This window comes from Protopterus annectens, chromosome 2.part1 (assembly GCF_019279795.1).
Source record: "Protopterus annectens isolate FY-2018-M chromosome 2.part1, PAN1.0, whole genome shotgun sequence".
Lineage (NCBI taxonomy): Eukaryota > Metazoa > Chordata > Ceratodontiformes > Protopteridae > Protopterus > Protopterus annectens.
In genome coordinates, this window is record NC_056729.1 from 1,308,009,800 (window position 1) to 1,308,033,814 (window position 24,015).

General features: G+C 36.4%; 1 protein-coding gene across 1 annotated transcript; it reads right to left on the reverse strand.

Moving 5' to 3' along the window:
- Positions 1–14,360: 14,360 nt before the first annotated feature.
- On the reverse strand, positions 14,361–23,655 carry HMX1 (H6 family homeobox 1). The gene is made up of 2 exons (XM_044063397.1): positions 22,979–23,655; positions 14,361–15,529 (listed from the first exon to the last, which is right to left on the reverse strand). The coding sequence occupies exons 1-2, from the start codon at positions 23,292–23,294 to the stop codon at positions 14,961–14,963; spliced, it is 885 nt and encodes a 294-aa protein (XP_043919332.1). The 5' UTR covers positions 23,295–23,655; the 3' UTR covers positions 14,361–14,960.
- Between the last annotated feature and the right edge of the window lie 360 nt (positions 23,656–24,015).

Here is a 24,015-nt window from a genome sequence, read left to right on the forward strand (position 1 = left end):
TGACCAGAAAGTAGATAAAACTTGTAAAAACTGACTTCCTTAAATGTATTGTAATACATGCAGCATGCTGATTAGGCTTCAATATTTGGAAAAAAGACAAATCAGTTAAGCTCTTGAGTGGTGCAATACCCAAACGTAAATGTTAAGTTCCCCCTGCTAAAGTTGTTAAGGTTGGGTCTCTGGCTAGGCTGTAAAATCTGCTAGTACAAATGGCAGAGGAAGAATAAAAGATTTGTTTCTGCCTGCTGTCTGTCAGCAACACTAACCTGACTTTCTGTTTTAAACTTAGAATGTAACTAGAAAGAATAAGAGAGTGTGCATTAGCCTGATTTTCTGAAGGATACAAAGTCTGAAACATAAATGTATGATGTTATTTAGTATCTTCAATCCTCAGTAATTTGTCCAAAAAAAACAGGGAGTATATGAGGAACACACCCAACATATTTGGCAGAAATCTGGACATTCTGTGAAAATATGGACAGTTGAGAGGTACTGAAGGCGGGTGTAAACATAAAGGACTGTGTTACAATACCTTTCTGAAAACACTAGTAAGTGTTTTATGGCTTTGAAAGATGGTGACACACTTAGCATTTTTTTTTTTCATTTTTACTGTAACTTGTAGTACACGGAGCAGATAAAGCTCCATGCACTACAATGAATTATGAGCAGTTAGCTGATGCTAACCTAATATTATGTGTTCTTGACATGAATGCCAGGATTCACCTTGAAAGCTTTGCTCAAGGTGAATTCCTTGACATCCATATCTTAAACACATAATAACATCACTAACACTGGTGAACTGCTCAGAATCCTCTAAATTTTAAACAAGTGTTTATCCTGTTTTGATGTAAAAAAAAATCAGCCTGCCAAACATAAACTAAGGATTGCTAGACAAAATATAGGTTCACTGACAGGACATAGCTTGGAAGTTGATGACATAATGGTGAGAGGGAGGCTGGACATCCTCTGTATCCAGGAGGCAAATTGGAAGGGCAGTGCAGCAAAGCCACTTGTCTTGTGATCCAGAATGTACTACTCAGAGATGGGACAGTCTAAAAATGGCATGGGAATTGTGGTGAGGGAAAGGCGTCAAAAGACAATGAGGGATGTCATCAGAATTAGTGAAAGGCTTCTGGAACTCAGACTCCATTGTAAGGATGGAACAGTATTCATAATCATAGCCCATGCCCCACAACAGGGTTGTGATAGCAATGAAAAAAAGTACATTCAGGCAGCAGCTGCAGGATTTATTAGATAAAGAAGGGCAACAAGAGTTGGTGTTGGCAATGGGAAAACTGTGTGCACATATCAGGATAGATAGAACAGGATATGAGGACTGCCTGGGTCCACATGGGTCTGGCAACAGGAATAAAAAAGGAAAAGCCATTATAGACGTCTGTCTGGCAAATGGCTTGATGGTGGTCAACACATGGTTCAGCAAGTGAGACAGTCATAAGATGACATACAACAGTGGCCAACATGCAATTTAGGTGGACTTCCTCCTACTATGGAAAGGGCACTGGGGTAGACTTAGTGACTACAAAGACATACTTAGTGAAATAGTTGGCCCACAGCATGAACCACTGGTTGCCATAATCAGCTGCAAAAAGTGGTCAGAGAAGGCTCTAAGGTCAATGGAGACTACACTGAAGACCTGGAAGTTGACTGGAGATAAAGAATAAGAGTTCAGGGAAATACACAGGAAAATGAAGAAATGGGTAGAGTTGAAGATGAATGGTAGCACTTTAAAACAACATGTGTGAGGACTATAGAACAGATATATGCTTAAACCAGGTGTAGAAATAAGGTACATATGGAAAGCTGGCAGTGGAATGCAGAAGTCCGAAAAGTCATCAAAAGAAAGAAGGAATGCATTTAAAAGTGAGAGGTTGAAAAGACAGAAGGCTGAAGACCTCGAAGTTAATTTTGGAGAAAGCACAAGAGTTCAATGAAATACTCAAGACCCAGCACCTAGGAAGGTGAAGAAATAGGTGGAGTTGAAGAAGAATGGTAGTGCCTCAAAACAGCATGTGTGAGGACTACAGAACAGATATGTGGCTGATCCAGGTAAGGAAATAAGGTACATAAGGAAAGCTGTTGGTGGAATGCATAAATCCCAGAATTCATCAAAAGAAAGAACACAGGAAAAAGTGGGAGACAGAAAAGATAAATGAGGCTAAGAAGTATTATGGGTTGGTTAACAAAGGGGCTAAGAAACAGTTGTGAAAGCAAAGAACAAGGCATCGGAGGCACTCTATCAAATTCCAGAAAGAGACTCATCAGATGCCATAATGAAACTCTATCAGGTAGCAAAGCAAAGACAGAAAGATAAAGATAGTCATTATAACCTTTTTATAAAGGGTGTCAGCAACAACTGTCTCACCAGTCTACAGGACATCTAAGGCATATGGAAGGAGTACTTCCAGTGGCTTCTGAATGAAGAGAATTCCACAGAAGCTGTACTGCTTCAGACACAACCTATGATGAGAGAAGAAGAGGAGCCCACCCTAAAAGAAGTAAGAACAACACTAAGGAAAATGAAGTCAGGAAAAGTGGCATGCGCAGATTAGATCATGATAGATATAATGAAGATGTTGAGTGACTTAGGGGAGAAATGGCTCCAGAAAGTACTCATAGCAGTATGGAGGGAAAGGTGTTTCTCAGATGACTGGAGAATAAGCATTCTAGTGGCAGTGAAGAAAAACAAAGGGGGCATTCACAACTGTGTGCAGTTATACTCATGGCACATTGCATGAAACTTATGGAGAGGGTGATTAATAAATGAATGCACAGAATAGTACAAAGTAAGATGGAAGATAAGCAGTATGGATTCGGATCACGATGCAGCATGACTGACACAATATTTGCAGTGAGATAAATATTTGATAAGAAGCTAGATTTGAGGAAAGAGTTCAACTGGGCATTCCTAGACTTAGAGAAAGCATATGAAAATGTCCCAAGAAAGCTGATTTGGGGAGTCCTGTGATGGCACAAAGTGCCAGGAACATAGGTAGAATTAGTGCATGCTATGTAGAAGGACCCGATGACACAAGTACAGACTTCAGACTCAAAAAGGAAATGGGTGTGCATCAGAGTTCACCTGTCTGTCCACTGCTGTTTGTAATGGTGATGGACAAACAGGTCAGTGGGGACAGATCAACAAAGCTGCTGTATGCAGACAATGTTTCATAACTCTCAACCTGCAGACCTAGAAAATAGGAACAAAGGTTGTGGAAAAAATAGGAATAGCCAGCTAAAAATCCAGACAGCTAACTTAACATAAAATGTTGAATACCAAATAGCACATAACTTCCAGCTTCCAGTACGGATGTGGGATGCTACTCAGAAATGTGTTTAAAAAAACAGTGACAAAAATGATGGAAACATAAAAGCACAGTAACATACCAAAACACAAACTGTAGACTTCAGTGAAATGTGTCACAACATTGTACCTCACAAGGTCATTTATTTTTGCTTCAGAAAAAGGGAGTTGTGAAATGTATGACTTATTTCTTTAAATTTTTGTTACTGCTACTATGTTGGTCATATAGTGCATTTTTTTCTGTGTAGCAGACAGCTTCAAAAAGTGCATGTGATGAGAAAAATTCATAAAATTGTGAGAAGAAGCAAATCAAAGCTGAAAATAGGGATATACATACAAAAATAGGGACATCCTATATCAGACATGAAAATATAGATGTTCCACCAAAATAGGAACAGCTGAAAGATTTGTATGGCATTCCAGTCAGACTATGAACAAAAACTTAATGTAATACAAAGCTGAAGGCACATGGCATAGAACATAATATATATAAATGGCAGCTGTAATGGCAGCAAATGGAGGAATTCTGAAAGTTGAGAACTGAGAATGGAAAACTGTGGAAAAATGTAGTAGCTTCAAGTATCTGAGGGGTGGCTGAGGAAAAGGGAAGTCTGAATGAAGAGGTCAAAGCCAGAGTCAGAAGGACAGCAGCCAGCTGGCACAGTGTCAGAAGTAACGTGTGACAGAAGTATGCCAAAGAAGCTGAAAAGTAAAGTGGCCCAACCAGTACTACTTTATAGTACAAAAACTTGAGCATTGAAGGTAGAGCAATTGAGGAAGCTAAATGTGATGGAGATGAAGTGCCTGACATATGTGGCAGAATGCACCTTGTGGGGCAGATTAAGAAATGAGGATATCAGTGTGGATGCCCAAGTGAACAAATTATGGTGCTTTAAGCACAACACAATTTGGTATAGAAAAACTTGGAACAGTCATGTAGAAGGCAAGAGGAGACTAGGGCATCGAACAAAGAGATGGATGGTTTGTGTGACAGAAAACCTGTGAAAATTAGGCATGACCATCCAAGAAGGTAGAACAGTGACACTGAATTGTGATAGATGGTGACAACTGACAAACACCATGGTCCCATGTAGAAAAATAGGGAAAAGGCAGTTATTATTGGGAGATTGTCATAATCATTAAGGTATTTACCTTATAGGCACAAGGTGCAGGGTTTGATTCTCACAGGGGTAATTGGCTAGCCTTAAAATGACCCACAAGAACAGTTAGCCTAATACTAACCTATGAACTAGAATGATGATACGTATGTCCATAGTTCTGCTAAACCTTAACATCTCAATTTCAGTTTTTTTTTAAACAGAGCACCTGAGTCAGACTGCAATATATGAAAATGGCAGTGAAACCACAGTTGCAAATGAAATCATACATTAAAACAATGACTAAGACAAAAGGATTCATAAAGAGCTACCATGAAAATTTCATACCAAAATACTATTTAGTTAAACAGATATATCCCTATACTGTTACCATTTAATTAAAACGGACAATGTAACTTTTTTCCTTAAGCATGCATTATAAATGCTTATAATTCTGCCAAACCTTTACAGTTTATGCTCTTATATTCAGCATACCATCTAGAAAACATCAACACCAGAAATATGATACTAAATTTGTGCAAATTGCTCAAAATGTGATTTGTGAAAATGCATGTGAGTCAAAATTTATAAACACACAAGAGTTTTACAGAACAATCACTAAAATGATGACCCCAAAAATTAATTTCCAAAATTTCACAGTTAAGAAGTTATAATCCTGTAAACCTATCAGTTAATTAACATTGGCAGCACACCATTTAATATTATTTTTAACAAATGCCTATAACTTTGAGGCTAAATTTTCAACATTCTCTCTATGTACTACTACCACCTGAACTGTGACACTAAATTTGTGAAACTCGGGCCCAGAATATAATTTGTGAAAGCAACTGTCATCTGAAATTAACAAAAATTTTACACAAAAAAACATGGTAGTGTGATGGAAGGGCCCTTTAAATGACTACCCTGAAAATGTCATACAAGAAACGTGGTAGTTTGATGGAAGGGCCCTTTAAATGGCTACCCTGAAAATATCATACTAGCATCACAGCAACTATAGTTATAGCCTTATACTATAATTTTAATTGTATATACATTTTTTTAAATGTGTTAATTGGGTAAGCCCATAGGACACAGATGTCACTTTTCAGAGGTAATCCAGGAGCACTGTCTGATCAAGTGACTTGCTCGGAATCACACAGTAAGCAAAGAGTGATGGAAGGAACACTACACCCTTTACTACGGAAGTAGCAGAACCTTAATTCTCTGTGCTAAATATCAGACAGAAAATGGACAAATGAACTATATTGATTTTACATGCTCACAAAACATATAACTATCACACATAAACTACTAAAGTAAAATTTAACTACCAAAAAATACTGATGCTCATTTTATAAGGTACATGGTAGAGTGCATGTACAGATATTACTACATGCATATAGACTGTAAACAATTCTTTTTTTTTCACTCTCATCTCTCATAATATATTGGGGTTTGCAGTAATATCTGCACCATGGACACCCCTCATGCCTTTTTGCATATTATATATGTCATCCAGAATGAAGACTTTATGCAGGCCATGACCAGAGAAAGCTGTGAAGTTGTTGATTACCAGAAAAGAAAGTCCTGTGGATGTACTCGAAGAACAAGTAAGTTACACACATATCAATTTATAGCAGTTTGATTTGACTTACTGATATAGAATTGTTCTGTTCCACTTATGAGAATTTGGCTTAAACAAAGCTGTAAGTTTCTAGGCTCTTTATTCTGAGCTGATTGCATCATGCAAAACCGTATTTATGATTTTATGTTTGTTTTGGGAAATGGACTTTAATTTGAATTTTCAGTGTAAATAAACTGCACTGAATCAAAGTACTTTCAGCTTCATCATGCTTGCTACACTGTTGGAGAATGCAAGCACAGCTTGCTCTAAATATATAGGACATTAAACCCATTATTCCACTCCTGCATCACAGACTGCAGGTGCATAAATATTTGTGCTGATTATAGAGAGATAGATAGAGTAAGTAAACTGTGCCTGTGATATGTTGCCAACAATAATGAAACTTATACATTGAGACTTTGGTGCAGACAGGAACAAATCTGGATTAGCAAATTAATGCCTCTTCAGGAGAGGAGTGAGGCTAGTGACAAACATTTACTCAGTTTCCAGAAGCAGATGACTATAATAACCACTGTTCAGACTACTCCATAACTGATGAAAATGAGCAAGGATGGTATAAAAATACATCAAATGATCAGTCTAGGCTAAAATTTTGCCTTCATAATTTACATGGAATCTATGTATGCACATGGAAGGCATTGATCATATGGACTATCCAAACTAAAAAACAAACTCTGCATAGAATCAGTGTGTCTTCTGAGAAACAAGCAACAACATTTCATAAGTGGATATTTAATTCAAGTAAAATAACAATATCTCAAATGTCTGTTGTAAATCATGTTTAGATGGTTTACTATCAAATGACTGAAAATCAAAAGACTGAATCCCAAAAAGACTGAAAATTCAAAATATTGAATACATTTTTAATGCAAGGGGCAAGCCCCTGCTCCCCTCATGTGGGGGGCTGTAACCCCCACACCCCATGTTAAATATATATATATAGATATATATATATATATATATATATATATATATATATATATATATATGTATACCAACTCCAAGATCGCACAACAGTGGAGAAGGGGCAAGGGCAAAAGGGCAAATTCCTTCATTCAATATTTTGAATTTTCAGTCTTTTTGGGATTCAATCTTTTGATTTTCAGTCATTTGATATTACACCTGTTTAGACATATGGTTAGAATCAGAAGTTCACAGTAAAAGTAAAATGGCAAATGTTTTTCAGTTGATTAATTTATAAAGGTACTCCAAAGTTATTTACATAAATGTTTTTTTTTTTCAGATTAAACTGAAGCGTACTTAAATGCTGGTTATGCCGATTGAAAGGTTCCTTGCTAATTAATCATTGTTTAAAACTGAGCAACCTAAGCTTGTAATTAAAGAATGTGCAGATGTCTGATAAAAGATAAAGTTTGTAAACAAAAGAAATATGTTTTAGATCTGGGAATATGAGGTACATTCCTTGATAGAGAAGGCAATCTCTAATCTGCAGTCAAAATAAATTCTTGGCCTCTTCCCATTCTATTACCTTTCCCTGTGTAGTTATTTGCTCCCAATATATTGGTTCCTTTGCCAGCTTTCCAAATAAATTCCAGCCCCCTCTTGCCAATTGTCTATATCCCTAATTGCAGTCACCCCTATCAACAGAATTTCCTTTCTCCATTCTCGTGGTGGCTTAGTTCTTAGGATACTTTCTGCTACTTTATGGATATAATATTCTGTATGATTATTGTTATTCTCCTTAAAGGCCTGCATCCAAAATCCCAGTCTCTCCTTGTTTATTGAGCTCTTCCCATTTCAACATCATCCCTTTCCACTTTGAATTACAGTTTTCTGCTTGTGCTATTTTTATTTCATTACCCTGTGTTTTTATTTTAGTTATTACTGGCACATGATCTGACATAGTTATTGGGTACATATCAAGACTGTCAATTGAATGCACATGTTCCTGTGAAATGTAAATTCTGTCTAGCCTAGCCCAATTTTTATATCTTGGGGAATAATATGTAAATTCACTCTGAACTCCTATTACTGAATTCATATCTTCCATGCCAAATATTTTCATAACTTTCATCAAAAATCTACCCTCTTTTGTTATACTTCCCCTTCTGGGCCCCCAGACGCATCTTCACTGTTGCAAATTACATTCCAGTCCTGGTACATTGGTAAACATTTTTAACTAGTAATAGGAAAGGTGTACCTATCAAAAATGTAATTTCTGACCATGACCAACATTCTGATTATAAAAATGTATCAATGCAGTGTAAGAAAAGAATTACTAGAATAACAGAAACAGCATATTATATCAGTTCCACTACCAAGTCAGCCAAATATCTAATATTGGTAGATGGGACAGAATTAAAGGACTATTAGATTCTGGAAGCATGGTCATGCTTATTAATATGCTGTATGTCTGCAGACATAAAACAAATGACAAGAGGAAGGTGGAGGAAATGTATGCCCATGGAGACAGGAAAAAGTATCTTATGTAACAACAAATGTAGAAATTCAAAATCTGTAGGGCAAAGTACAACTGCATACTGTAGTTTTGTAACTGATTTAACATAGGTCATTATTAGCCAAGATTTCTGTCGGTTCACGATACTGTGGAAATTACGGGGGAAGTAATTTAGGTCCTCTTTGGCCTGAATATACTCCTAGTAAAAAAAAAATGGGAGTGGTGTGGGGATAGGCAGCAGCAGTCTGATATATTGTGAAAATAGACAGTTCTGATAAAGAAAAGGGGATAGATGCAGAAACTTCACAAGGAACCCGAATATGACATAGGCTAGAAGAGATAGAAGAACCTTTGTGTTATCAGAAACTTGTTACAGAGTCTTACCAAAACCTTAGCTGTTAAGTTAGTGAAAGAAGTCAGTACAGAAGCAGAAAAGGAAAGACATGATATGGAACACTGTTAGAGGACTCCTGCTTTTAAAGCATTGGTGGTAGTCTGTGTGGAGAAGGATAAAGAGAGATACATCGCAATAAATCCACAAAGGAAACCTTAACAGAGTCCTCGGTTTCCTGCCATAATGATAAAACATAGGGATAATCAGAAACAAGATTCACAGCAATAGGTACAGTACTTAGACGTATATATGTTACTGAGGTAAATGCAGAGGAATTGTATAAACCAAGAGTATGTAAATTACTGGTATGAATTGTCTTATGTAGAGCAAGAAAGAAGAAGAAGAAAAGTCCCTTATACCTGTTTGCTTAGGTAAAGGACTATAATCACTATTTCATTTTTGGTGTACTTATGAAAATATTCCTGAATTGGCAGATGTGAATGTTATTAAAAAAGCATAGAAGGAGTATGATACTTTAAAAATGGTGGCAGAAAATATAGTGGGGGGGGAGAAAAAATGAACCAAATGGCCCCATTCAATATCCATACTTTGAGATTAAGAATGATTTGCTTTGTGATTTAAACAAAAATAAATTAAAAATACTGCATCATTAGCTCCAAAACATTTTACAGCCCATCTTGAAAAATGGTACATATCCATGTTTCAGACAACACTTAGGGAAGGACAAAAACAAAGCTAGAATTTTATCAAAATGTAATGAAATACATTTAAAACTTCTGTGCAGGTTGTCCAGAATGTCAGAAGATGGTACAACATATTAGGGTGGACAAATGAAAAGTTAGGATGTTAGCTATGCTTTATTGGCCTAGTAAAATGAAACACATTGAAAACATCCATAAAGCTTATCTCCTATGTCAAAATATGGCACCATTAATTGGAATCCGAGGTCCCTTGATACCTGTATGCATTACTGAGGTCCCATTTGTGTGGATAATCATGGATCTTGTAAAATCACCTAGTAATAGTTGCCTAAATATTCTAGTGATTAACTATGCTTCTAAGTTTCTTGAAGCAGCACTCCTGAAAGAAAAAACAAACAACACCAAGTCAATAATCACAGACATTGTGCTACTGTATTTCTCAGGGTAGGGATTCCCAAAAATGATTACATATCAGGGAACCCCATTTATTTCCATGGAAATTAACTTGCTTTGACAGTGTTTTAAAGTAAAACAGCTAAAAAATTTAGTTAACAGACTTAACTAATGAATTATAGAGCAAGATGGTAATAAAATGGCTCAGCTACACCACTACCTCATTTTTGTTGTAGAAATACTTAACATTTTGATGAGATTTACCTTATTTAAGTAACTATGTATGAGACATTCTGGTGGCTTACTGGATATACCAAATGAGATATTGGAGAAAAAAAGGGCCTCCTTTAAAGGTGTGATAGCACACTTTATAAACCTGCAGGATAAATTAAAGAAATGTTTATGTCTATATCTCAGGAGAAGTTCAAAGGGCATAAGAAATAATAAAAATGCCAGGCCTAAGGAGTTTATAACATGGGGCAAATGGCAATATTCATCCTCTTTGCTGAAGATAAGTTCCTTGCAAAATGGTAAGGATTCTATGAGAAGTTAGGAAAAACTAATGAAGTAAACTGTAAACATAAGGCAGACTGGAAAGAGGAAATCTCATAAATGTGATAAATCCATGGAGTGAAGCTGATGCTCCTGGAGTCAGCCCTGGAGCTGATATATATACCAATAGCAGGGTAAGATGGAATTCTCTCCCTGCTGTTCAAATAGACAAAACATTGTCTAGGGCCCAGAATAAATAAGTAAGAGAGATTTTGCTGAAAACACATTTTTTTAAGATATCCGTTATAATACATTTAATACATCATCATACTGAAAGTTTGCTGGGAAGAAGTCAAACCTAAGCTTGTATAGGATACTAGGGTCTCAAAGAAAAGCAATAAGAGAAGTGAACACTAAGTCCAAAACCACCACACTCATATTTTCAGGATTTTAAATACCTGACAGGATGTGATAGCCTATCAGTGATTGTAGTTGTGAACATGTGACTAGGGGTGATTTGTATATATTGAAGTGGTGTGTTTATTGTTTTTATCTGAGGAAGTCCCACAATTGTGTGGGATGAAAAGCACTTCATTCAATAAATCCTTTTTTATTGCCATTCTATACGGCAGTGACTTATTGCTATGGGTGTGGTGATTTGGGACTTGTTGTGCTATTCCAAGTTTGGTTCAGTACTTCAATAAGAGAAGTGACACAAAATGCTTAAATGGTTACTTGGTATGGAATCCCAAGATGAACAAAACAGTTCAATTGCATTGGTGCCCAAGATGACAGCTCCATAAGACTTTCTATAGCTTTCCAAAAACGGAATGACATATACAAATTTGACATGTATCCAAAGCCCAGAATGGATGACTTCACAGGCAGACTAGTCCAAGTAAGTTCATTCACCACCCTAGATTTAATCAAGATGTTCTACCAAATTCCTCTCACATTTGAACCCAGAGAGGAGACAGATTTCTCTATCACAAAAGGTATTCCTTCTTATACTGAGGTTCTTTCAAATGCCACAATGAATAAAGTGCTGGTTGAATGAAAGCCTGCATGATTTTAGAATCTGGTCTTGTATATTATATCCTTCTATTGCTATCAGTAAATATAAAATAAGATATGACATTTCAGATTGAATAGAATGCATGGGATATTATTTGAACACGATTTAAATCCACAAAAAAACAATTGATGTATGTTAAATTGAAAATCATTATTTAAAGAATAGCAGTATATCCCCTGGCCACCTGAAATCAACAAAATCTGAAATCTCCTGGCTTATCTGAGTGTGATCTGCAAAGCTAATATGCACAGCTCCACACTGCAAGAATTAAAAGGAATTTGGAGTGTAGGTCTAGTTATAGAGAAGTTAATGTTCCATATATCCCTGAGCTGGGATACTCTTTTTTGCCTTACATGGCAAGAAATACTAAATGCAATACATGACGTATCCTATGGTATTTCTACATGTAGAGTGTGGTAAAAATCTACAGACTATGATGTGGTGTTATGGAAAATATGAATTAACTGGAAATTTCTGTTTTTTGGTAATGTTTTCTACACTGGTTTAGTTGTAATGTCTGTACTTTTTAAAATTATTATCTTCACTATACTATGTGTATAGTTTGCTTTTATTTTCAAAAAAATAATAATACTAAATGTTTTAGTTGAAAATAGCTCTGCTTAAAAAAACAAAGAAAACAAGTTTTTTACTCATGAATACTGACTTAAGAATAATAGTGACTCACTGAACTAATGTTTAAGACTGCATTTTAAGTTCCATAAAAATTATAGTGCCATAAAATGCTAGTATTTACAATAAATTTATAAGGTTATCAGAGTTTTTATACTTCTTCATCCCTACCATTTCTTTACATAGCTTGAAAAATAACATACAACTGCCAGTGATCAATGTTATACTTTTTCAAAAATTAAATCTGTTTTGTAACTCCATAAACAATGTAGGAAACAGTGATTTTTTTTTATGTAACTAGAAACTGTGTTTCATTGAATCACAGTTACATGAAACACGTATCATTCAATATGTTTATTTAAAAATGAGTAATATGTATTGGGTATAGCAATTTTGCATTCAGTGCTTATTTGCTTTAACTAAGTGGGGGTCATGCAGGTTTGGAGTTGTGACATTGTTGTATGTATCATGACCTCAAAGTGGGAACAAATAAGTAGGAGGGAAAGACAATATACCCTTCTAGTTCGGGGTGTGCAGGGGGCTTGTGCCCCATTTATTTATTTATGTATTTATTTACTTATTTACTTAGTATAGGTGACATGACCTTTTGGTATTATTCTTCAAAGGGTTGCAGGTTGATGTGCCACTTTTCATAACCCTGACTAGATCCATTCAAAATACTTCACAACAAAGTTGGACATTATGAGTAGTGAGCATTATGATATTCCCGATATAGTATTCTCAAGACAATTATGCAATTATCACAGAAAGAGAAAAGTCTGTCATGAAGTGCAATGATAGCGAATATTGATGCAACCCCCACCCCAGCCAATCCAGGCCTTTCTGCACTATCAACAACTTTTGCTCCACTGTATTTATTGTCATGGTTTGAAAAGCGTCATTCCACTGTTATTAATTCCTAACACCTCATTCAAACAAGCCTTGTTTTCTACCTCTCATATGTGCAGGTTAAATAAATCACACAAAGATTATGTGTTTTTGACTTAAATAAACATCAGAAAATCTTTGAACCCCGGCAAGTCAATGTAAAATATTCATTAAGTACTTTCTAGCCAGAGATATCAAAAGGAGTTTACTGCATAGGTTGTATTTTAACAGTAATGTAACAAATATGGAAAACTACATATCTGTGTGGTCCTCATGTGTCACAGGGAAAAAGAGGAAAGGACAGTTAAGGTATGACAGCAGACCATTCAAGCTGGCCTTTTATGTACCAATCACTGGAAATGAATGAAATTAACATTTATAGCACTATGCCAGATTTTCGTGATATTAGGACTGATTGCAGTAGTGGATTGCTATTACTTGAGCTCAGTTTTTAGCAGTTCTATGTACACAGATCTAGAATACACAAAATAACTGCCTTTCTATGTTTTATAAAATACTGAGCTTCCTGGTTTAGGCATATGGGTTTATTCTGTTTAGTACTCTTCCAGTTTTAAAACGTTTATGCTTAATCGTCACTTCTAAAACCAAGTCTGAAATTATATTTGAATATGTTCTGGACACCCACATGTTATGCAGGCTTTTTCTTACAACAGTAATGCAGTGATTTTAATTTGATTGCAGATGTGGTTATTTTATTGGATAATATTATAAAAATATTTATATGGAAAAACTTGAGGCATTTCTTTTAAATTTTCTGTAAAATGTGTGACACTATGACTTTAATGTGTGATGAGATATTCATTACTTAAGTTTTTTCTGTTGACATAGAATTATAGACATGCATTACAGATGTAAAGCTCAATCAAAATAAATACAGACCTAGTTAAAAATAAAGACAATGTATGTAGAAGCTGATCTTTTTGTATATCCTTGTTCAAACTCAACATCTGCATTGTAGAAATATGCTTCCTGTAGAAAAATGAGGTCCATCTGTCTATTACAGGGTAGGCAAATAGGTCAGAATGTCTAAATCAAGTACATATTATTATTTTTTTTAATTGAAGGAAATAGTCTGTGAAGTGTAATTGACCAGGCCTGTTCTACCAATCAGACTGCCAAGTATAGCAACTACCTGCAAAATCTTTATTGTGTACATAAGATAGTAAAGACAAAAAACAAGGAAACATTTTACTGCCTAAAAAGCAAAAAGTGATTATGTTGTATTTGATCTGTTATTAAAAAAATATGTCTAATTGTAAGTTTTCATCAGAAGCAAGTTGATAGATGTTTTTGTATTTTTGCTGTTTGGATGGTCAGGCACTTTAAATTTTAGGCATAAACAAAGAGAAGCATGTGTTGGTGGAAATTTATATATTTTCTAACTATAAATCAGGAATAAATGTTTGTTTCTTTATCAAATTAGGAATATTCAAAATAGCATAAATACACAGTTTCAGTACTTGCAAAACAAACCACAAAGATTTCTCTTACATGTTTTTATTTTCAACCATAAGTATTGTTATAAGTAGAAAATTGAAAATGTAGATATGTGAAAGGAGTATTATTGATATGATGGAATATCCCAGCATTAATAAATGCGCGAAGCAAACCCCTGTTGATGCATTACCTTGCGTTGGCCCCTTGCTGTGCATTATAAAACTACAGATTATTAAACGCAGTGATATACCTATACCAATAAACAATCGCCTTGTGATATTTCGGGAAGCGTTCACAGAATACATTAATCCGGTTAAATTGGATGTGACTACACCATCCTTGTCCTTATGGATTTCTGATCTTACCATTAAAATGTAATTTGCTATCACCTGAGAGTTCTATTGCACTTAACACTTGTAACAAAAAAATTAAGCATTGCATATCAAGGAGTTTTTCGGTCCACAATATTTTCCTAGTCACTTCAGTCACACTAGACCGGTCATCTGAGATCTGAGAACTGGAACGGAATTAGGAAAGGTGGTGATGGGGTAGGTCACAGAACTAGAGTAGCCCACCAGTGGTGGTGACATGTGAGGCAGGGGGAATCCTATGGCACTAGTACAGGGTGCTGAGTTCTCATGATATAAAATGGGGACCCGCACTATTCTTTGCGCAGCGTGGGAAATGTTTGCTGCTTCAAGATCTGCAGCCAACTGCCTTTTCCATTTGTTTCTGCGGTTCTGGAACCAAATCTTCACCTGAGTTTCTGTAAGATGAAGGGAAGCTGCTAGTCCCGCCCTTTCCGAGCTGCTCAGGTATCTCTTCATGTCAAAGGTCGATTCGAGCTGAAATACCTGGCTCCTGCTAAATACAGTACGGGTCTTTTTCTTTCTGGCAGATTTGGGGTCCGAGGAGTCGAGATCTGCAGCACCATCTTCTCTATTACTAGGTTCCTCCTTCTGGTCCGTAGGGCTGAGGTTGTCTTCTTCATTGCTACAGGCACTCTCTTGTCTTTCGGACGATTCTAGAGGGAAGGGGGAATCGCGATCATTACCTGCAACAGAATACAATGATTAGCAGTAATAATAATAATAATAATAATAATAATAATAATCTTCTTAAGCACACACACAACATAAAGGTACAGAGAAGTCAGGCTACATGCACTCTAATTTGTATCACTTTGCCACCCAGCCGCAAATATCTTAGAGTAACCGAATTTATAGTGGTTGGCGAAATGTTCTGCTTACTAATGAATATGAATATCTTAAATGTAATATACTTCGATGAAATTCAGCTAATTAAGTATGCTCTTTGTTTTTCTGGTAGTAACTGAAAGAACTAATTTCTTGTTTGGTGAGGTGGTCCAGATCTTTGATTCCACTTCTGGGATTTAAGAACCCCCCCCCCCCTTTAAATTGTTTTGAGATTTGCACGCATACCCCTCAACTGTCCAGATTTTCGCAGAATGTCTATATTTTTGCCTCATATTTTGGTCTGTTCCTCATAAAATGTGCGATTTTCTGAATTCTTGCAGCAAATCAGTGAAGACTGAATTCACTAAACAATGACAGGCATTTGGGTTTCAGACTTTATGTCCTTCAGAAAATGCATGGTAGCGCAAGTCCTTTTATTCTAGCAACTTTCTAACTTTATAAGAGCAATATTTTAAAAAAGCTCTTATTTTTGCGGTTTTGCCCCTCATTATGTTTGGCTGTGTCCAGATTTGTGTGCTAAGAGGTTGAGAGCTATAATTAGTAGACAAACAAAAATAACACGCTGCAAACTCCAAACACAGGCCAAAACAATGCACTGATTAAAATAGGCAACTAGGCAAGTTAATTGTGATTGAAAGCTGCATGACTGCATCTTCAATAAACAAATAAATACATAAAATCACGCATCTGCTTCTAAGCAGCCTCACACAGATTGCAGGCCATTAAAAACAGCATAGTTCATATAAAAGACTAGATTAACAATCTGCACATTTGTTTCTCCAGAGCACATTACAGAAACATGTTGGCACATAGTATCGGAAGATAACCATAACCAAAAAAAATAACTGCTTAAGATATTGATCCGTATACTGCTTGCATAAGCATAAAAACCATGCATACAAGCAGTACTTAACAATTGTAGTTAGAGGTGGACAACAGCCTGTGCACACACCTGCTGCGTGGTGGGGGACAGCATTTGGAGAATTTTGGAGAAATGTGCACATATGCACATTTTAATGATAACTTGAGGTGGGGGAGGCAGCAGTAGAGGACATGAATGAATACTTCCGTTTCTAGGGAAATTATTGTTGGCAACGCTACCGTTTCCCTGACGAAACCTTGGTTGGCAGGACAGTGAGTTGGCATGTGTTTTCCCAGTTATTTATGACTCTGTGTGTATGTGTGTGTGTCTGTATTAATATACAAAAATAGTACATGACGCAAAGAACTGCCATTTTATCACACTTTGCCAGCACTCCCCGGTATCAGCAATGTTTAGTTGTAAAATGTATGCACTCATAGGGACCTTACAATCTTTCTCGTTAAGGGTGTCGAGGGTTTGTGTCTAATTGCTTTAATGTTATGTTGAAAATATGGCTGATGCGTCGGTTGTTACACACTCTCGATAACGACCACCCGGAATGGATTGTTTAAACTATTAATCACAACTCTTCTTTCATTGTCAATACCTAAAGGAAGCGTATTTATATATTTTTTTTTATTTAAATAATACAGATAAGCTAATTCTTCAGGAACTAAGTGAACATCCGCTAATTTGCAAAATCTAAACCTCGACGACACTTCATTGGCATTGTAGGACTTCAAATAGCTCTGGGCGAAGATGTGATTATAAACACCTGCAAAGCAGCAGTGTTAATTACTACTATAGCTTGTTATTGCTACCAGGAACTCTATCCGTTTACCTTACAGTGTACTAACCAAGGGAGACTGAGAAGAAAAGTGAATGGAGTTCGCAAGAGGGTAGCCCCCATACTCCCCTGTTTTTTTTTTCCAGATAGACAGACAAACGCTTCCCCTTTTAAACGAAAACAAGTAAGATAAACTCCAAAAAAAACGGTATAAATAAGCATGAAAATATAATTACATTGTGCAAGTTTAATTTAAGTTACATGTATGAAAAATGCAGACATGTATATAGTAATACATATGGAAATTTTCAGACGTATACTAACAGGTATGATTAGAATACAATAGTATGGTATTTTCAAAAGGGAAACCAGTTTGGTGTAGCGAGCTTGCAGAAACAACATAAACGAGATAAAAGATGTTTTACAAGTTCTCTCTCTCTCTCTACACACACACACACACACACACACACACACACACACATATATATATATATATATATATATATATATATAGATATATATATATATTATATATATATATATATATATATATATATATATATATATATATATATATATATAGACACACACAAACTCCGGTTTCCTCCCACATTACAAAGACATGCGTCTCGAGCGTTTCTCCCCGTGTCTCTGTTGAAAACAGGCTCTGCCCTAGTTATTATTGACATTGTAGACTTAGAAATAAAAGAAAGGAAAGAGCAGGGCATATTATTAGAAGACCGGGAACATATTGTTGGATGTAATTTGCCAATAAACTGTTCTTTACGAAATGTAATCAAGAAAACGTTCTGATTTATAAAATTTGTTTTCTGAGGTGGTTGTTACTGTGACTTGGGAAAAGAAGAATGATCCTTAACATACCTCTATTTTTGTTTTTAATTTATTTATTTATTTTTATTTTTACTGAATGACATAGACTTGAAAATCTTTTGACGCAAAGAGCAAGGGATACAGATTATACCTCTAAGACTGTGAGTGAGTATTAAAAATAATAGCCTTCACTGATAATAGATCTTCCCCAGAATATGGAAGATTCACTTTGGAAAGCTAGAAGAGTTTTATGTGGATCTAAACTTCATTTATGTTCATGTGGTTGGCTATCCCTTCTTCCTGCACCCCCTTTTAATTGATATAATCACCCAGGCATGGTAATTACTCAACAAGATAAATACTTTAAAGAAAAATAATCAAAAGATTATGCCCATACTTCTATTTGTGTTTGAGAAGAAAAAAGACACTCTAGACCCTGTACAGAAAATGGAAAAAATACCTTGGTTGATTTATAATGAATAATGACTCAATAGACCTGAACTTCCAAGTTATGATATGATCCACGTTATGATAAACGTGCCTAACTTTAAAGGAATATCAGAAAATAATTAACTCAAACTCTGGTTTCTTTTTGAAGGTGTACTATTAATTGGTGCGTGCGTGTGTGCGTGCGTGCGCGTGTGCGCGCCTTGTGCCTGCACTCATGCATCCAGGTATAATCCCCACCGCACCACAAAACGTTCCTGCCTAAGTGAATGGCATTTACAGATAAAAGACAATAAATGGTTTATACTATTTATTTATTATCGTGCAGTGTAAGAAAACTGATAAAGTGAGAGTAATTCAAAGTTTTGGCATTCTTAATTTGAATTAATTTTTGCTTAAATAGTTGTGTAAAGAAAAATAATTTTGTCTAATTGTCTTTGTTTACTAAACATTCTTTTGGGCGTGCATGCTTTTGCTTCACTCACTTTGCAGTCAAACACCTGTAGGGAAGGGGGTATACACTTCACCTGTATATGCCTCTCAAGTTATGAACATGTCTTTTTACCTATCCCCTCAATAGCTGTTTAGATTCATGATCCAGTAGTGACACTACAGCACTAAGGAGTACTGTTCTCCTAAGATGTTGTTCTGCTTCATATAAGACATTAAACTGAGGTCAATATCCCTAGAGTCCCAGCTCCTGGAATCTCACCTGAAATAGTTTGTACATAGTGGCAAATGTAAGCATGTAACATATTTGAACAGTTAGTTTCCAAGTACTTAAGCGAACCTTTTGACTGGTCTTCTGTTGTCAGATGTAACAATGTTTGTTACCCCATCAGACCATTTCAGTTGGTACCGCTCACTGTTCAGTCTTAGCTCCTTCTCTGTTCGATCTTTTCATCAACCATTTTCCATTTGACATTTAACTATGCAAACTAATGCTGTATGTATGTGAGCTTGTGTTCTCTGCATCCTCCTATCAAAACAGAACAATATGTTGGTATGGCAAAATGTCTGGTCAAAAGGTTATCATCTTACACTAACTGCTAACTAAGAAAACCAAAATTATGTTTTTCGGTACTCAGCCAAAACTTAAAACAACTACCTATTCTTACTACCCCTGTTATCAACAGTATTAAAATAATTGAACAGATAACCTATTAAATATCTAGGCCTTTCTCTGGATTTTGCATTATTTATTGTCAGTCACATCCATAATTTAAAAACAATAAACTCTGCTATATATGCCAGACACAAAATCTCTTGACTTCCTTGCTCCTGAAAGAATTTCAACAGGTAAAATATCCTGCAACCACAACAGAAATACAGTCTTCTCCTTACTGCTCATTCTTCAAAGAAAAACATATTAATGACTTACAACTATTACCTAATGGGAAGTGTTGTTTTCTTCTCTCCTCTGACAGAACAGTAATGTATCACCTTAAGCTTGCAGACTGTCTGTTACAGGTCAGCAAGGGCACATTCACCGAGGGCCAGGCAAGGGTGTAGCTAGGCATACTCTTTGCACTCTACTGAGTACAATTGTCTATACATTACTTAGAGAAACCACTGCTGTTTTAGGCCGTGCCATGTCCACAACTGTCAAGATAAGAGTTTCATATATTGAAAAATACATATTTGTAATATATTTTAGAAGGAAAGTGATGCAAACATTTGTCAAGTCCGGGGTGACATTTTAAGTTTTTAACTGACAGGTGTGTTGGGGGGGGGGGGCAGCAATAACAGCACAGGAGTACAAAATTATATTATCTGGCTACACTACGCCAGGGACCCAAGTCACAAGATATGGGTGATCGCAATACTGACGACTGTTTGAAACATCTTTGGAAATCATTGCAGGTGCAGTAGGTATGCGCCGGCAGTATAACTCCTTTGCTTTGAGAAACTTCTCCCTTCTTTGTGTTTGTACGGTGTGTGTGTTGGGGGAGGGGGCTTTATTACAGTTTTAGTTTTTGCCCTTGTGTTTTTCAAGCATTTGTGTTCAGCCATGTGGTACGTCGGCTTTTTGTCATTTGAAGTTTCATTGTGGAACCTTCCAGAACAACAGTGGGCTGACCTTCACTAATTGACACTCAGTCATAAAATCCTAATCAACAACAATCCACGGATTCTCCAGTCGAAATAGTGAATAAAACCAAATCCACTGCCAACTACATTCGAACTCTTGGTGATGTTACCTTGCTACATTTCTCATATTAAAGGTTGTGAATAAAACAAATTATGTGCCAATTACATTTGAACTCAATGCTACAATACCTCAGAGACAAAATACTTTCTTATTATCCACTGACTATGCTTACTCCTTCATAAGCCCAACATTGTAGCATTAACTTCTGTACTGCATTAGAAAAATGTCAGAGAATGAATTCAGGTTATGCTACTAGAGTACCTATAAGAACGGCCGCATGCTTTACACAAACTAAAATAATCTAGCTTTCCACAACTTTAGTCTTCAGGCTTGCACACATAGTATTAATAACTGAAGTCGTCAAATGGATCAGTGATACAAGGTAAGTACTGTAAATAATTTTAGCTGACATTCTTATCGAAAAGTGTCAAACTGTTAGTAGTGCACGTTACTTTTCTGTCCCATGTGTTTTCTTTTTTTCTGATGTATTTTGTCTACAAGCCATATTTGTATGTTACTGTTTATATTTACTGTATCTGCGCATGGTTATGTGCATGCAAGTAGTACCCACTCTGTGGATGAAATATTTTTGTTGGGTCAATCAATTTATTAGCACAGTTAAACTCAATAAAAAATAAATAAATATGGTGTTCTGGGTGGAATTTGGGGGACACGGTGACAACATCCTACAAATACAGATTATATGCATCTAAGAACCAGAACAGTTGGAAAATGCCTGCGATGAGCAGTACATTTGCGGTACTTGTTAGGGGAAGGCGAGCTCGTGTAACAAAAACTGTGATTCCTAACCCCGTGTGTTGTAAAATGCAAATCAGTGTAGCCATACCTCTCAACTGTCCAGATTTTAGAAAAAAAAATGGTTTTCTGGCAATCACTGAAGAGTGATGTCTATAAATAATGGTATACATTTGGGTTTCAGAGTTCGTACCCTTCAGAAAATGCATGCTAACACAAATCAGTTATTCAAGCAACTTTCTACGTTTATAAGAGCAATATTTAAAATATGTACTTATTTCTGGGGCCTTTGCACCCCCCCCCCCGTCTTTGTGCAGATTTCTTGCACTAAAATGTTGAGACGTATGAGTGTAATTGAGAAACAAAAATTACTTCATTCACATATTCTAGGTTTATTCAAGGTACATTTATATACTGGACCCGACAAACCATTGTAATGTAAAAAAAATTAACCTCGTTTAGGAGGGACGACCGTTTTATGCTGCATAAAGATACTAATGATTAAGCTTTACAAGTATGTTATTAATAAAACGTACTAGGTTTAGGTTTTCAGAACGTAGATGACAAAATAACTGAAAAAACTTCATCCATTCTTGTTACAGTGTATGTTTTCTCTTGCAAATGTGAGCACTAAATGACAAACTTGATCTTGCCATTTTTAACATCAATTTTCTCATCTCGCCAAACGCCTGTTTCTTGAACAATAGACTCGCAAAATCCGTGACTTTCATATACCAATATATTTGCATACAGCAAAACTAAAGAAAATCCTGAATGATGATACTAATAATACCAATAACAGTAATGCTACTAATAATACACACTTGTAGTATTTGCGCGTTCAGACCTTCTGCAACAAACACTGATGAACATTTATGCATGTCATATGGTATAGAAGTGATTAAAATGAGCAATTCAGGTTAATAATTTAAAGTAAATAATTGTCCCAGTAACATGCATCTAAAAATCGCGGTGGAGCATAATATTAGTAGTTGCATATTTTCATTTAAAAGGCTTGTTGTCTATAATGCATGGGTGTACCTACAATTTTCTGTCTTGTAATCAAACACTGCATTGCTGCTCCTTACACCTAAATGTACACTTTCTCCTCTCAGCTATAACAAAGTCTATTTAATATGAGTATCTCTACTCTAGGCATGATGGTAGGTTGCAAGTTTGAGACAGTTCTAGATAATATCTTTATCTGAGTCCAACCAGTGTGTCTTACTGTAACGGCGGCCTTCTTTCGTAAAGATCCCCGGAAAAACAATTAGCTCGTTGAAAATACAACAAATTCAGCTCATATTCAAACGTTAGTTACGTGCCAAATATAAGGATACTCCTTAATTCTAAAAGTTCATAAACATGCCCAAGGTTTATATAGCATTGGGTACGGTTTGCAGTAATTAGTCACCTCACCAAAATATTTACACAAAAAGCACTGTACGTACTGTATGGAATAGTGGTGCATCGTATATAAGTCGGTGGAGCCTTGGCTCTGTACCACTCCAATGTTCGGCTATTTTCCCTGAGAGGGTACAGCTGGGCAGTGCTGAATGCCACTGCTGAGACCTGGCAGCAAACTGCAGCGCAATGGCCGCTACACAGGGCGCTTTGTAAGGGTGACTCCTCGGGGTCATCATCTACAGTCCTGTCCGTTTTCTGCTGTTTGCCTTCCTTGTTTTCAGATCCCAACAAATGTTCGATTAAAAAGGAAGTGACCCTTCCAGACGAAGGATTCTGATTCTCGGTAGCCTTATCCGGCATTGTAGTTTAAGGCAAGCTTTAGAAAGGGGGAAAGCGGGTACCAGGTTCGATACTTCCTCAACGCCTGTCTTCGCTTCATTCAAATCCTACTGCTGTATTCGCGGGCCACCTTTTCTGAATAACCATAGCGAAGTGTAGTCCCAAAATAAAACATGAACACCAAAAGATTCCTGGCGCCAAGACGTGTGAAAAAACGATAATGGTGAAATAAAAATGTCAGGGAAGTTAAACGTTTTGCGAGCAAGGGAGTGTACAGCGATTGGACGAGCACAATAGCAAATGAGATTACTCAAGAAAATATGAGAAATAGTTGCAGGGATGTCTGTTTGGTAGTGGGCCCTGGGGGCCTCAAAGAGCACTGTCAATCACAGGTTTTATTTAGGTCAATTAGAGAACAAATCAAAACGCTGTAAGGAGCATCCCGGCTCAAATTCTACTGCAAGACTGAGATTAGGTAGAGGCGGACACAAGCTGCTCCCATTGGCTGACTCTGCTCACGGTCAGGGGCGCGGATAGCCGCCCAGCCCCCTGTGCTTTTAATGCGGTGTCTATCCACTTACCCAGTTAAGAAGCATTGCTTTTTAAAAATAAATGTGAGCACCACGGGGATGTCACCTTTTCGAGGGACGAAAATGAGACACTTTTATTGAGCTGTGGGAATTTGAAGGAAAAATGTAAAGGACTGAACTTCAGTTTTTGTCAAACGTAAAAACTTAGTCGT

What these genes read in the sequence shown, in the direction of transcription:
- HMX1 (XM_044063397.1), bottom strand. Translation starts at nt 23,294, where the DNA reads ATGCCGGATAAGGCTACCGAGAATCAGAATCCTTCGTCTGGAAGGGTC. An exon ending in ATGCACCACTATTCCATACA is followed by an intron (nt 15,530 to 22,978) that starts GTACGTACAGTG and finishes ATTCTGTTGCAG; the next exon opens with GTAATGATCGCGATTCCCCC.